Source organism: Manis javanica, chromosome 4 (genome assembly GCF_040802235.1).
Source record: "Manis javanica isolate MJ-LG chromosome 4, MJ_LKY, whole genome shotgun sequence".
NCBI classification, from domain to species: Eukaryota; Metazoa; Chordata; class Mammalia; order Pholidota; family Manidae; genus Manis; species Manis javanica.
Window position 1 is genome coordinate 25,276,112 of NC_133159.1, and position 15,356 is coordinate 25,291,467.

The 15,356-nt window shown below is 44.9% G+C and overlaps 1 protein-coding gene across 5 annotated transcripts in view; it reads right to left on the minus strand.

Moving 5' to 3' along the window:
- CSMD2 (CUB and Sushi multiple domains 2) overlaps positions 1-15,356 on the minus strand; it is a 600,037-nt gene that overhangs the window by 133,945 nt on the left and 450,736 nt on the right. For all 5 annotated transcript variants that reach the window (XM_073233614.1, XM_073233613.1, XM_037010709.2 and 2 more), the window contains 2 exons: positions 6,984-7,186; positions 2,177-2,368 (listed from right to left, as the gene is read on the minus strand). In XM_073233614.1, the coding sequence (XP_073089715.1) occupies positions 2,177-2,368; positions 6,984-7,186 (395 nt within the window). The remainder of the gene's footprint in view (positions 1-2,176; positions 2,369-6,983; positions 7,187-15,356) is intronic.

Genomic DNA, 15,356 nt, shown 5'->3' on the forward strand with positions numbered 1-15,356 from the left:
TCTAACATATACCATGTTTACAGTATATGAGGTAGGGGCTGTTATTTTCCCTATTTACAGCAAAGGAAAGTGAGGCACAGGGAGGCTAAGTAATGTGTCTAAGGCCACACAGATTGTTGTGGTGAACCAGACTCCAACCCAGGTAAGCTGGAATCCAGAACTTGAGCTCTAAACTCAGCACATGGTGATTCTATTTGCAATAAAAATGTAGCTAAAACATCCAGCCCTGTGCCTATCATAGGAATAACATTGAATAGATACTTCTCCTTTGTTTGCTTCCTCCCTATAATGAAGGGATATCAAGGCCAGCCAGATCAGCCATGGCAGACTGCCAAGGGAGCTGGAAATTAGGGGCTTGTCACTGGGATTTCTAGACTGTTTGAGAGAAGAGGCAAAGACATTCATTTTGTTGCCCGAGGAACATATCCCCAAGCCGAAAGTAGAATGGGTAAGGAAAGCTGAATTAACCTGCTTGCCCTGCTTGCTGCCCATTGATCGAACAGCTCGACGCAGGGCGGCCGCCCTCCCACCTGCGGCCGTGTTGTCCTGGGACCTGCCTTCCTGTGAGGTGAGTCTAGGGAAGCACTGCCGCATGGATGCTGAATTTGGAAGGGGCCTCAGACATCATCTGATTCCCTCCCGGGCCTCAGAACTCCCTGGGCTGGATGGAATTCTGGTTCGGGAAAGGGAAGTGAGTCCAAAAGCTTGAAAGAAGGAGACAGTGAAGGGGAGGAAGGGAAAGGAGGACGGAAATTAGGATTTCTTGAGATTTGGGTTAGTTGTGTCCTCACCTCATAATGCCACGATGGAAATATATTTACTCGCACTTTACAGCATAGGAAACTGGGCCTAGAGAGATGAAGCAATTTCCCAAGGCCACTGAACTAGGAAATGGAAGAGCCAGGGACTAAACCTGCATGTGTTAACTTCAATATCCCAGACTCCTTCTACGTATCGCACCATATAGTTGAGAGCTGATCTGGTTCTGGAACCCACATCCCAACTTCCTGTCTGCTGTACACTCACCAAGCTTCTTCACACATACCCAGGTGACAGAATTTAGTGTCTCACTTTCAATGCCAGGCCTCAGATGCCTGGACAGAGCCTCCTATTGGGCCTGCGAGGAAAGAGACGCAGGGCATCACCAGCACAGAGGTTGCTGGGCTATGTCTCGCACAGACCCCTGCACCCATCTCTAGCACGGGAGTCAGGAGGCAGGAAAAAGGAAGGCTTTTCATTTAGATCACAGTGGATGTGAATGTTGGCTCTGCCATATCCTAGCTCTGTGATTTGGGCCAAGATATCCAAATCCGGTTAAGTTTCAGTTTACTCAACTGTAATGAGGGAATTGGTGCCCATTTCAGAGAGCTGTAGGGAGAGTTAAATGAGATTGTATAAGAAAATGCCCACTATGGGGCTGGCATGCAGTAAGGACTCAACAACTACTGCATTTCTTCTAATATCCATCATGGACGTGGGAGATAAATGCATTCGGGATTGTGCCTGAGAAGAGCCACGCAGAAGTGAGCACCTGGCACGTTTGTTTCTGCTTCTCTTTCTTTCCAATCCTCTCTCCCTTCAAGTTCCTTCCTCCCAGTCTCAAGTAGCTAGGGAGCAGGGTCATTCACAACCCAGCCCTTATAAACTACATGACCGCAGGCAAGTCTCAGAGCTTCCATGTCTTCATCAGTCAAATGGGGAGATTTTTAATACTAAGGACAGATGTAGAGAACCAACACCCAGGTGACCTCCTCCTTGAGAGGAGGAGAAGCAAATTCCCCTTCTTTATATCCGAGTCTGTGGGTGCCCATCTCACACTTCTGCTCACAGAAGGCTCATTGCAGAACTAGCTGACCTTTAACACACGAGGTGACGCATCACCCTCATACTGGGCGGGGAGAAAAGGGACAGATGCGCCTCACTTGGAAATCTTTGGGATCATTTTGGAAGGTGTAGAATCTATAGTATGTTGAGTGTGAGCCTGAGTGTGTGAATGTGAGTGAGTGTGTGTATGCATATGTATATAGAGCAGGGTAAACTTTGGGTTTTCTGCAGCTTTCAGCTGCTTCAATTCTCCTGGCCAGGCTCTAGATGCACCTGCCGCTTATGTTGGGACATCTGGAGCACACAAGTGGCAGGACCAGAGGGCAGGGTTCACTCTGCCTCTGCTTTGTACCGATGCATGTGGGTGGGCTGGGCTGCCAGAAGAATCTGTTCTCGATCTTCACACAGCTGATCTCTGCGCTTCCCTGCAGCGCATAGCCGGGGTCACACTGGAACACTGTGGAGTCTCCGGCTTCTCGACTGTCGCCACTCCGGCTCCCATTCTGTGGGACCCCAGGGTCATTGCAGGATGTTGCTGTGGACACTGGGACAAGAAAACAGAAGAGAAAGTGGGGTTGCCTAGGTGTCTGCTAGACAAGGAGGCTCCCAGCCCATCGCCCTAAGTAACATCACCACTTTATCACAGTACCACTATCTCTGTCACCTCACCCCAGGACCATCAAATGCAGCGTCAGAGCCACCATTTCCATTCGCACCCCCATTACTGTCACTACCTCCACCACCACTTGTGAGCACCACCTGTCCTACCACCTTTGTCATCCATCTGCCATGAGATGATATAAGTGTGACTGCACTGCTATGATGGCAGCACTGTACACAGTTTGATTTAACAACACAAGCCTTGTTATGTAGATAAGCTTTGCAATTTAATGTTTATAGCTGGTGGCAAAGCAGAAGTCAAAATAAACATAGGTAGCTGATGTGTATTAAAAATTAGAAAAAACTCAGAAATTTGGGAGATGTTCATAGTCTAATACTTAACTTACTGCAATACAGAGCAGATGTCTTAAAAGGGAACATGAAATTAATGATGGAAGGAAGGAATAGGTGAATGGAAGAATGAATGAGTGAATGAATGAACAAATGCAGCATGAGAACATGCACTAAAGGAAGTGGTGTTAGAGGAAGTGCAGGGAAAGGATTTGGAGGCAGCTGGGTTGTTATAGGTATCAATAATGTTCGTTTGCTGGGAGGGTCAGTTTTTCTCAAAAATTTTGGAAGAAACAACTTTTATATAAAACCAAATGAATTTGTTATGGAGTAGAGTGCAAAATTCCATTATATTTTAAGCAGAAACATGAAGCCACAAAGAGATTTTATGTTTCCAACATCCTCTAGACCTCTTGGAGATAATGCATTCACTCTCTTCTGCTATTAAGAGGATTTCAGTAGAAAAGTTTAAGCAGCCCCAGCCTTGAGCAACTGTACACACTAATATCACTAATTCTAAGTTGTAGGATTGTGTGGATGAGTCTAAAGTTATTGTATCTAATACATTAAACCCAGTAACACCTAAGACAGTATATGACAAACTAGGGTCCACAGCCAAATCTGGCTCTATGCCTTTCTTGTAAATAAAGTTTTATTGGAATACAGTCATGCTCATTTGTTTGCATACGTTATCCTATACTCCAGCCACATTTGTAAAATCTTTTAACGCAGCAAGCTCAGTCCCCTTCTCCTTCCCCCCAGGGCCTTTGCACCTGCTGGTCCTTCTGCCTGGAATGATCTTGCTGCAGATCCTCCTACACCAGCTCCATCCTGTTAGTCAGCTCTCAGCACCAATACCACCTTCTCAGACAGGTCTCTTTGATTACTTTTTCTGGGTTCGTTTCTTGACCCCCTTCCATCAATTTTTGTCACATTATTATTCTGCTTTGTTCTTTTCATAACACAATCTGTAAGAATCTTGTTAATTCATTTTTTGCCTCTTTATTGTGCATCTCTATGGGAACACAGACCTTGGCTGTTCTGCTTCCAACTGTATCCCCAGGGCCTAGAACAGTACCCACCTCACAGCAGTGCTCAGTAAATATTTGTTGAATGAATAAATACATGAGCAAATCATCACCATCTGACACTTACAGGATTTATTTATAAAGTCAAATAAGAATCAATCTTCTTCCTTCCCAATTAAAAACAGACTTAGCTTTCATCTCTAGCTTTACAGTGCACTGTACACATGTAAATGATTCCCTGGAAGAAAAACAGCTCACTGTTCTGACTATACTCAGAAAGGTTATTTATATGGAAGGTAATAGAGTGCAATGATTAAGGGCCTAGGATTGGGAGTCAGACATGGGGGTTTTGATCCAGGCTCTGTTACTTACTACCTGGATGGCCTCATATGAGCTAACGCTCTGGGCCTCAGAGCACATATCAGCAACATGGCTTAATAGTGGTGCCTCCTGTGGAAACTGCAAGAGAGTGTAGCATGGAGCTGGCTCAAAGGATGGCAGCGGTAGTGCTTCCCTCTCACCTTTTTTGGGTCCCACTTCCTCTTTTTAATGCTCCTGAATTTGAGCTGCAAAGCCCTAGGGGAACGGCTGGATCCACGTACAGACAGGATGTTAGATGTTACACAGTCATGTTTACTTAATAAAGCCAAGCCTGCACTAATCGTCCCTGGCATTTCTGTACAATCCCCTGTCAAACACACACTATAAAGTGTACATAGGGTGAGCCATTCTCTCTTCCCTAGAGTAGTGCTGGTATTTGCTAACCGATGACAGCAACAGGGAAGGTGACCTTTCTCGAACCTCAGTTATACTCAGAGCATCGGGCCAGGCTGTCACAGCTTTCCAGGACCCCAGGCTGGGTAGCTTTGACCAGTCCTCTGTCCGTGGGTCTAACAATTTTCAGGGTGGTTTGACCAAGGAAACCCTTGTATTAGAGAAAACCACCCATTCATTTGCTCATGGCTTTGTGTGACTGTTCACTAAGCAGAGTGAGCAGCTGCTGCATGCATACACTGTAGAGGGGTCTTGTTGGCACAATGTGGCCCTGACCTCGAAGAGCTTTCTGTGGGATGGAAGTAGGTGGCTAGCTCCAAGACAAGGCCGAGTGTCTGGAACTGACAATGTGCTGAAGAAATAGAAGCAAAGTGCTGGGGGTGCTGGAAGCTACAGTAATTTATCCCGAATGGAGAGATTAGGAAGACGTGGCATCTGAGATGAACCTTGAAGGATGAATTGCACTTCTATGAGCTGGAAAATGCATGAGAAAGCAGCTGAAGCTGCTGGGCAAATGCACGGCTCCTGAGAGCACCCAGGGACTCTGTCCTACGTGGCCACACTGAGGACACAGTGGAGGTCAGATAATGCAAATACGTGGGGGAATTTGTCAGTACAATTATGGGCCTTTTTTTAAAGCCCTACCCATCTGTTTGGGCACAGTCAGAGAAAATACACATCTAATTTAATTATTCACAATACTCCTTTCCCCAGAGAGTGGACTGAGCTGTCTCTTTAGCATTCTACTTTCCTTACTGCTGGGAGATCTTCCACTGCTTATCCTAGCAAAGCAATCTCCAAAGTTTATTCTGCAAAATGCTAGCCTCTTGAGAAGGTCTAAAAGAGTCACCCACAGTCACATATGTTTGGGAATTGTGCCCTACTAGATACCTTCTGAATTTATCCACGTTAGCATACCAAAAGTTCTCAGAGGCCCCAAGCTACAGATTACCTCTTTCAGTCTGCCTCAACCTAAGCCCTGTCCCAATATTAGTTGGTCATGCAAAGTTTTTCCTGCAAAACCAATTAATAGTCCATGGACCTCTAGATGTTGGGAAATACTTATCTACAATGACTCCCTTGTTGTCCCATGGTGGGACCCTAATCAGAGTTCAGTGTTACTCAGTGGTCCCCAGGGACTCTCCACGGGTGAATGGGTGCCAGGATTTCATGCAAGAAGACCCCTAGCGAACGCTGCAAGGAGCTATTCCTCACTAGGCTGGACGCCTGCATGAGTGTTAATTGGGGAAATTAAGGAGTATAAAGGAACAGGGTTCTGAAACCTGTCCTTAGCCCCACACACTGCTAAATGCTCATCTGCATGGAGGTGAGGGATGCATGAAAGAGCTAGAAGTAGGGTTCATAACCCCAATACAGCCTAAATGATGCCAGAGACACACCATCACCCTTAGCTGAAACACCGACAGGCTGGGAGTGGCAAAGCCACGGTACAGGTGCCACGTACGCTTGCTCCAGTGTCGCCATGGAAACCCCCCCATCCCTGACACAGTGGAGTAAGGAGATGGTAATGAGGACAGCTGCTGTTTAATCAGCACCGGCAAAGCTGAGGCAGAGTCACTTGTGCAGGGAGATGAGTGACGGGAGAGGCATCACAGGGAGAGGCAGGACCACTATATAAATCAGCGAATGCTGGGACTTGCATGTTTGAGCACTGCCTGTTTGGTGGCTCTTTGTCGTGCTCTTCCCCAACTGGCTATGCAGCACATAATTAATTGAATTTAGGTTACTCATGTTTGGCTTCCAGTCTTTCCCAAGACCCACATTAAACTAAACACCAGAGTGTGTGACACATCAGATCTACTCTTTCATAACGGTGCCCAAACTCTCCACTTATGCCGCCCCTGTATCCTGCTGTGCTCCACGCATTTCAGCCACAAAGGACAACCCTCCACTTCTGGAACCTGTTATCCTGCCTCTGCACTTGTTCATATGCTCATAACACTCAGGGTATCCTTTTCCTCTTTTTCATTTAACAGGGTCCACAAATGCTCCCAAGTCCAATTCCATGGCCACTCCACCTCCACATCTTAATTACTTCCTCCTCAAAACTCTCTTTTCTTCTGTAACTTCTATTCATTCCTGGCCATTATCTTTTCTGGAACATCTTCCCTGATGCTCCAAGTTGACCACTATAGTTTATACTTCTCCCTCCAGATAATTATCAACTTTAAGTGTCTATTAACCTGACTGTCTTCCCCCGCAGAGGGAGTTCAGCACAGATATTTGAACACATGCTAACTGTGTACCAGGCACATAGTGGATGCTCAGTAAATATTTTTACATGAGTGGAGAGATGGAGAAAGCAGAGACTTGAGGGAGAAGGAGGAGCAGTTGGTCCATGAGGCATGGCAAACGGCAAGGGGGCCTCAGAAGGCGAGCACAGACCTGAGAACTGAATGGCAAACCCCTGTTTGCTGGTGAAGAAGTCGGTGCTGAACTGCAGGACGACCGAACTGAAGGTGCTGTGCAGGTCCTTGGGCAGGGCTGGGCCGCTGAGCTCCTTCAGCAGAACCCCACTCTCCACGGGCCCGTCCCAGATGCGCAGCACATCATGTACCTCCTCCGTGTCAAACACCAGGAAGTGGAGCCTGGGCGGAGAAAAGAGGCAGGCAGTCACACTGGGCTCAGCCCCTTCTTTCCAGGGGCTGCTGGTCAGGGAAGCTCACCAACCCAAGAAAGCCTTGCAGGAAGGAAGAAAAAGAAGTGTGGCATCTCCTAGACTTTGATCCAGCCTGTCCCCTCCCATTGTGGGTCACTAGCAATGGGGGCAAAGGTGAGGGGGTGTCGATTTTGTGCATCTTACTTATTATCATGAGCTTCAGGTTGCCACTGTCAACCTCCACCCACCTCCTCAACCCTTCATGGGCCATCTCCAGACCTCACTCCTGAGTCCATTTCCACATCATTCTAGATTGTGAGGATATTGCTGAGAACGCTGGGTCTCAGTGGGACGAAGGATACAGGTAGAAAACAATAGTCAAAATCCCCAAATCCACAAACTGATTCTAAAGTCTATGTGGAGAGGCAAAATGCCCAGAATAGCTACATGATTGTGAAGAAGATCCAAGCTGGAAGACTGATTCTACGCAATGTGAAGACTCACTGTACAGCTATGGTAATCAGGACAGTGGAGTACCAGTGAAATGAGAGTCACACGGTTCAACACAGCAGCATAGAAAGCCCAGAAATGTGAGTATAAATAGTCAACTGACCTTTGACAAAGGAGCAAAGACAGTACAATAGGCAAAGATGGTCTTTTCAACAAATGGTGCTGGACCAATCGGACATTCACATACAAATAATGAATCTAGAGGTAGACATTAAATCCTTCATAAAAATTTACTCAAAATGGATCACAGACCTAAATGTAAACAGAAAAGTGTAAAATTCCCAGAAGATAACTTAGGAGGAAACCTACATGACCTTGGGTGTGATGATGACTTATATATAATACCAAAGCCATGACCCATGAAAAAAACAACTGATAAGCTGGACTTCATTAAAAGCAAAAATTTCTGTTCTGCAAAAGAATGTCAAGAGGATGAGCAGACAAATCACAGACTGAGAGAAACTGTTTTCATAAGACACATCTGATAAAGGACTGTTATGAAAAAATATAGAAAGTACTCTTAAAACTCAATAATAAGAGAACAGCCTGATTTAAAAATGGGCTAAAGACCTTGCAAGGAGCCTCACCAAAGAAAATGTACAGACAGAAAATAAGCATATGCAAAGATGTGCCACATCATATTTCATCAGGGAAATGCAAATGAAAACATCAAGGAGATACTGCTACATGTCTATCACATGGCCAAAATCCAGAACACTGACAACAGCAAACTGAGGAAACGGAGTAACAGGAACTCTCATACATTGCTAGTGGGAATGCAAAATGGTGCAGCCACTTTGGAAGATAGCTTGCCAGTATCTTACAAACTAAACATATGCCTACCATATGATTCAGCAGTCATGATCCTTGGTATTTATTTACCCAAAGGAGTTGAAAACTTACATCCACACAAAAACCTGCATGCAGATGTTTGTAACAGCTTTCAATATAATTGCCAAAACTTGGAAGCAGCTGAGACATCCTTCAGGAAGTGAATGGATAAATAAACTGTGGTACATCCAGACAATGGAATACTTTCAGTGTTGAAAAGAAATGAGCTAATAAGCCAAGAAAAGACATGGAGGAATCCTAAATCCATATTAGTAAGTGAGAGAAGCATTTTGAAAAGGTTATGTACTATATGATTCCAGCTATATTCTGGAAACGGCAAAGCTATGGAGACAGTAAACAGGTCAGTGGGTGCTAGTGGGTGGATGGGTGGGAGGGATGAATAGGTGAAGCACAGTGAATTTTTTTTATATTAATTTCATGCAATTTTTTTTTGTAGATAATTATTTTTTATTGAAGGGTAGTTGACACACAATGAATTTTTAAGGCTGTGGAAATACTCTATAGGTGGATACATCTTATTATACATTTGTCCAAATTATAAAATGTATAACATTAAGGATGAATTCTAATATAAACTTTGGGTGATAATGAGGCATCAATGTAGGTTTATCAATTTTATAAAATGTACCACTCTGGTATAGTGGATGTGTGGGGCAGGGGACAAATGGGATATCTCTGTACCTTTGTGTCATTTTGCTGTGAACCTAAATCTTCTCTGAAAAACTAAGTCTTCAAGAAAGTCTTAAAGACTAAAAACTAAGTCTTAAAGAAAGGAGTGGGGTAGAAAGTTCAGGGGTTGTTTGGAGTCTCTGAGAAGCTGGCCAGCTGTGGTGAAGGCAGGGCTGAGCCTTCATCCCAGTCTCCTAGGGCAGAATGCCGGATATTAGCTCCATACAGGCGAGGCTGAGACAATCCCTGCAAACCTGCAGGGGCCATGGGGAGTCTCCTTGTGTGGGGTGAATTCCCAAAGACCCCTGACTATCTCTCCCATTGGTAATGGTCTCACATTTCCCACGTACACTTGCCACGACTAAGAAACACTCCTTGGTACATTACTATGAACTCAACTCCAGACTTTATGGCGTCCACCAGTTTTTCCACTGATGTCCTTTTTCCATTCCAGGGTCCAATCCATTTATCACTATCTCCTTTTAAAAATATCTTTTTAAATTATAAAAAGAAGACATGCTCAAGGCAGAAAAAGGCACACAATATACAGATGTACACTGAATTTTTAAAAAGTGTTTCTCACACAGACCAATCTGTTCTCCAGAGCTCTTCATTTGGTAATGGTTTTGGTACATATCCTTCCAGACTTGTTTTCAATGTGCACGCATACAATTTTTTACCCCCAGTGGGACTGTGTTTTACAGTCTTATGTAACTTTCTTCACATAATACCAGATTATGGAGATATATATACTTCATTTTTTTCCTATAGAAATGAACATTGTTGTATTTCACATTAGACCACAAGGAATACTCCCATCTTTATGGAGCTTTGCAAATTTCTGTTACTTTTTCAGTTTACTTATAGGGATAGGTTTTTGGAAGGATGGGTATATATTTAAAAAAATTTTGATAAGGGCTGCTAAATTATTCCCTTTAATTAGCAATTGTATCAATTTACATTACTACCAGAGAGTATTAATGTGACTCTTCTCTCTAAACTTCATCAACATAAGATATTACAATGTTGTAAATATAATCCATATTAAAATACTTGCCCATCTGCTAAGCCAAAATGGAATCTCACTGGTATTTTAAGTTTTGATAATTTAGTAAGGTTGCATATGCTTGCATATATTTATTGGCCATTTTATATCTTTACATCCTTTGTATTGAAGTAGTTTTTAAAGTTCTGTTTACACATTAAAATTTTTATTGTTTTTACATATTTTGATTCCTCTTCTATACCTTTGTTGCTACTGTTCTCTGCTAGCATCTGATGTCTCTTTTCCCTTTATATTTTGTTTATAGTATCTATTTTGGTATAATCAAATTTGTTAACCGCCTTTAAAAGATGTTGGATGTCATGTTATGCTTTTGCAAACCTTCTTTTTCCCAAAATGATTAAAAGTAAAACTTTAATATTTTCCTAGAACTTGTTCCTTTTTCTTTTTTTGAGGTTTATAGGTTCATTATTTTTCCAATGGGCTCTCGATTGTCCTACCACTTATCTAAAGTAGCTTCTTCCATATTTTGACTATCGAAAAGCTGTTTATTCCCTCCCTGGCATTTATTACAATCTGTACTTCATTCATTCATTTACTACCTGTCTCCCCAAATGGAAGATAGTTCTCATGAGTGTGCGCCCAGGTCTTGTTCAGTGCTGAGTGTGCGCCCAGGTCTTGTTCAGTGCTGAGTGTGCGCCCAGGTCTTGTTCACTGCTGAGTGTGCGCCCAGGTCTTGTTCACTGCTGAGTGTGCGCCCAGGTCTTGTTCACTGCTGCAGCCCAGTAACCAGGATGCGCTCGACACTCTGGATGGTGCTCGTGGTGCCTGGGGCACGAAGACCCCTGACGTGAGGGATCCAGGCTCTCCCCATGGACTTGAAGTGCTGCCTGGTCATGGCCCTGATTCTAGACTCTCTCCCCGGGTCTGGGCTGCCTCTTTTCTCTATACTGGATTTACTTGTAGCTATGCTACTCAGCGTTGGTTTTCATATTCTCACACTTTGATATTCTCACAGGGCAAATTCCCCTTCAGAGTTTTCCCCTAAAATTCAGCTAATTTCCCAAACTTAGCCTTTCAGATGACTTTACAGTTATCAAGTTCCAAAAACTCCTATTGATATGGTGATTAGAATTGCCCATGTTTATTGATTAATTTGGGCAAGTTGGTATTTTTATGCTGCTTATTTGAGCCAGCCATGAACACTGTAGATATCTTATTGAGGGCTTACTTCATCTACTTTGGTACAATCTTCTGGCTTTCTTCTTTGCATACTTATTAAATTCATGCTTTATTTTATTTTGCTCTGTTATGAATAAGATTTAATTTGACACATTTATTGCTGGATGTATGCATGTTTCTTATTTCCAGTAACTAGTTAGTTCTGATAAGATTCAAGTGACTTAGATTTCCTAGGCAGAGCCTTTTATAGATATGGGTGGCAATTCCACCAGAAGCTATGTGGGTTTTTCTCAATGGCTGTGTTGACGTCCCCTGGCAGGCCTCCCCTCTGAGGCTTCTGACAGAGTGAAGCCAGATGGGCTTCTCTTCAAGGCTTTCAGCAGGGAACAGCCAGGCAGACTTGGGCCCCACACATGGTTGGAAAGGAGGAGGAGCCCCCCCAGGACGCAGAGCAAACACACATACTCACTGCTGTGCCAAGCTGCCCCCTCTGTCTCTGCTTTCCCTGTCACCCCATGCTTGTGACCCACAGCCAGCCATGGAAGAAGACCACGAAATCAGCTGTGTGGCGCTCTGGACTTGTTCTCAGACAAGAGAGGTTCTCGTGGGCTGCACTTGTCAGGAAGGAAGGAGCAAATGAGACTGTAAGTCTGGCTGGCATGAAAGGGAGTGTGTTCTCTTTGGATTAATAACATGAAGCAAGACGTGGAAGCTGAGGGGAGAGGCTAAGGGGCCTGGGAAGAAAGGTGTCACCCTGGTGGGGTTCAGGTGGTGTGAAGATGCTGCAGGAAATAGTGCTGGACTGACAGGGAAGATAATGGGGCCTCAGAATTAGCCAGGGGAGTTTGGTTTTATCCTCTTTTAGTTAGAGACTGATTGAAGTCCCTGAAGGTGAGTAATTGGATGAATGAGTGAACTGAAGAACAAATGAATGAAACCCCAGGAGGACCAGTCTGTTAGGAAGTTGTGAAGAAAGAATAAGGAGACAAAGTGGAAATGAAAGAAAATGTTATAGAACCACCACCACTGTGTACAAAGCACTTTCCCATTACTCCATTCCATCCTCACAGACACCCTTATTTTGTAGGTACCAACATTTCCACCTTTATAAATTAGCATACTGAGGTTCAGAGAGGTTGAATGATTTGCCCAAGGTCAAGGGCTAGATAGAGAGCTGGCCGGAATTACATTATATAATTAACACCCAGATCAGACTTTAATGCTCCCTCTCTCCCCTGATAAGCTGCTCACACCTCCAGAAGGAAGAGGCTGTGGCCCACAGCCAGGCATGTGCTGCAGAGGCCCTTTCAGTGATCAGCCATTAACATGTGAAAAGGACACAAGGTTCTAGGGCAGATACTCAAGGCCATGAATTAAAAATGCCAGTTGTTGCATTCAGCTTAGTTGATCTGATAATCAGACCAAGTCAAAGGTCTGGCATTAATGAAGTGAAGAGAAGTGGCAGGAGGGGGGCTGAGGTCCTTTGCCTGCAGAAACAATGTGACCTGGCAGTTGGCAGGCCCGAAGCTGAAGCCTCAGGCCTCTTCAATGAATTCATTTATTTAAACACCTCCTCTGTGCTGGTTGCTGGGAGATAATGGTGAAGATGACAGACAGGGTGTCATTTTCCAGTTGTGTCTGGAGATGGGCAATACTCTGCATACACAAATCCATTAAAAGATTATCAGCTATGGCAAATGTAGTGGAGGAAACAGCAGAGTGCTGAGATGGAGTAACCACTTTAGACAGAGTGGCTGGGGAAGCCCTCTCCACGAAGGTGACATTTAAGCAAGAAGAGAGGCTCACAGGGAGCTGGCTAGGTGAGGAGCAGGGGAGACGAAGAGGTAGGGAGAGCTTTCTCTGTATAAAGGGCAGGATGTGCAAAAGCCCCAAGGAGGAACTGGACCAGATCATCTAAGCAATGCAAAGCCACTGTGGTCATCTCCAGGCCAAGCGTGGCCAGCCCAGGCCAGGCCAGGTGGGGGCCCTGTGGGCTGGGGAAAAGTCTGGATTTCATTTTATGGGCTAAGAGGTCATTGAAGGATTTTAAGTGGAGGCCTGACAGGATCTGATTTACATTTGAAGATCACTCCTGCTGCCAGATGAGAATATTGACAAGGCTAAGAGTGGATGCAGGGAAGTTGGCAAGGGGGCAGTGGCTGTGGCAGTCTAGCAACCCTTTTGTTATACATCTTTGCTGATGACCAGGGAAGACTTGCCTTACCAAACTGACCACATTTATTAAGGCTCTTACTGAAGACTCTCCTCATCTTATAGAAACCAAAGCCTGTAAAATGTTAGTTAGAAGTTCTGATCCACGGGGATAATTAGGGGTAAAACAGACTTTGGGGTTTGCCTGAGCAACTTCGCTGCAGGTGAACATCCAGTCTTCTTTTGGCTATTGAAATACTGAAAACAGCGTGCAGACCCTGCTCCCACCATGCCCCCTGCAGGGGTGGCACTGAGGGGAAGGGAAGAGGAGAAAGGTCCCCCTTCATAAGGATGCCTTGCTTATATGTGTGTTTTTGTGTTTGGGCCACAGACACCACACAGACTGGGGCAGCAGTGGGCTGTGTGCTGAGTTCTGTGTTGAGAGCTGTGGAAAAGTGGACGCTGTGTCTTCTTCCTGGAGGCTACTGCTGCTGATCGAAGGAGAGAGACCCTGTAAACATATTACGTGTAATAGGTGCTAAAGAGTGGGCTAAAGAAAGTGCTGCTGAAATACCCAGAGGATGAAGAGAGCTAAACATCTGCAAATAATCTACGCACCAAGTGCTTTATGTATATTGTCTAATATCCTTATAACCCCTCTGCAGTTTACAGTCTATTTTCTCCATCTTGCAGAAGGGGGAACTGAAATCCCCAGGGCTTAATGTAGGCAAGCGTTGGGGGATGGTCATCGAACAGCTAGTAAGGGTTGCAGCCAGTATCCACAACACTTCTGTCTCGTACCAATGGCCTTTCACAGTGTCTTCTACTTGAGAGAGGCAAGGAAAACTTCAACGAGGAGGTAGGTGTCTTTGGAGCAGTTTTGAGGAAAGAAAAGCATGAGTAAATTTAGAGTGAGGAAGACTGGAAGACAGAACTGCACATACAGAGGCACGAGAGTGTGAGTGGCCCTCCTGGATCAGTCCACCCTCCCCACCAGGGCCAGGTGAGCTTTCTGAACCACACACCTGTTCTTTCCCTACAGAATAGTCAGGCTTCCTGAGGCGCATCAAATCCTTCATGAGCCCCACCTGCCATCCCCCCATGCCTCTCACCCTTCATGCTTTTCCTTCTTATTTTCTTGCTTTAGGGACTTCTCTTGCCTGGAAGATTCCTACACCCACACACACCCTCCCACCTCCTGCAGTGGGTTGAACCGTCTCCACCAAAAAGGTATGCTCAAGTTCTAATCCCCTGATACTGTGACTGTGACCTTAATTGGAAAGAAGGTCTCTGCAGATGTGACCGAGTCAAGACGAGGTCCCGCGGGATTAGGACAGGCCCTTGAGCCAGTGACGAACGTCTTTATAAGAGAAAGGAGAGGGCTATTTGGACACAGAGGAGACTGTGTAAAGATCATATGAAGTTGGAGGCAGAAACTAGAGTGGAATGTCTATGAGCCAAGGGATGCCAAGGGTTGATGGCAAGTACCAGAAGCTGAGAGAGAGACATAAACGGACTGTTTCCTAGAGTCTTTAGAGGGAACGTGGCCCTATGGGCACCTTGATTTTGGACTTTTAGGCTCTAGAACTGTGAGAAAAATAATTTCTGTTGTTTTAAGCCATTGTATTTATGACAGCAGCTCTAGTAAATGAATACATCGCCTGACTAATGTGTGCTGGTAGATACTCCACATCCAGTGGGGAGCTTCTCCACACCTCCCCGTGGCCCTGGTCTGATGAGACGCCTCTGCTGCACGCTCCTGCTTAGTCAGAGCTACTCACTGACTTGCCTG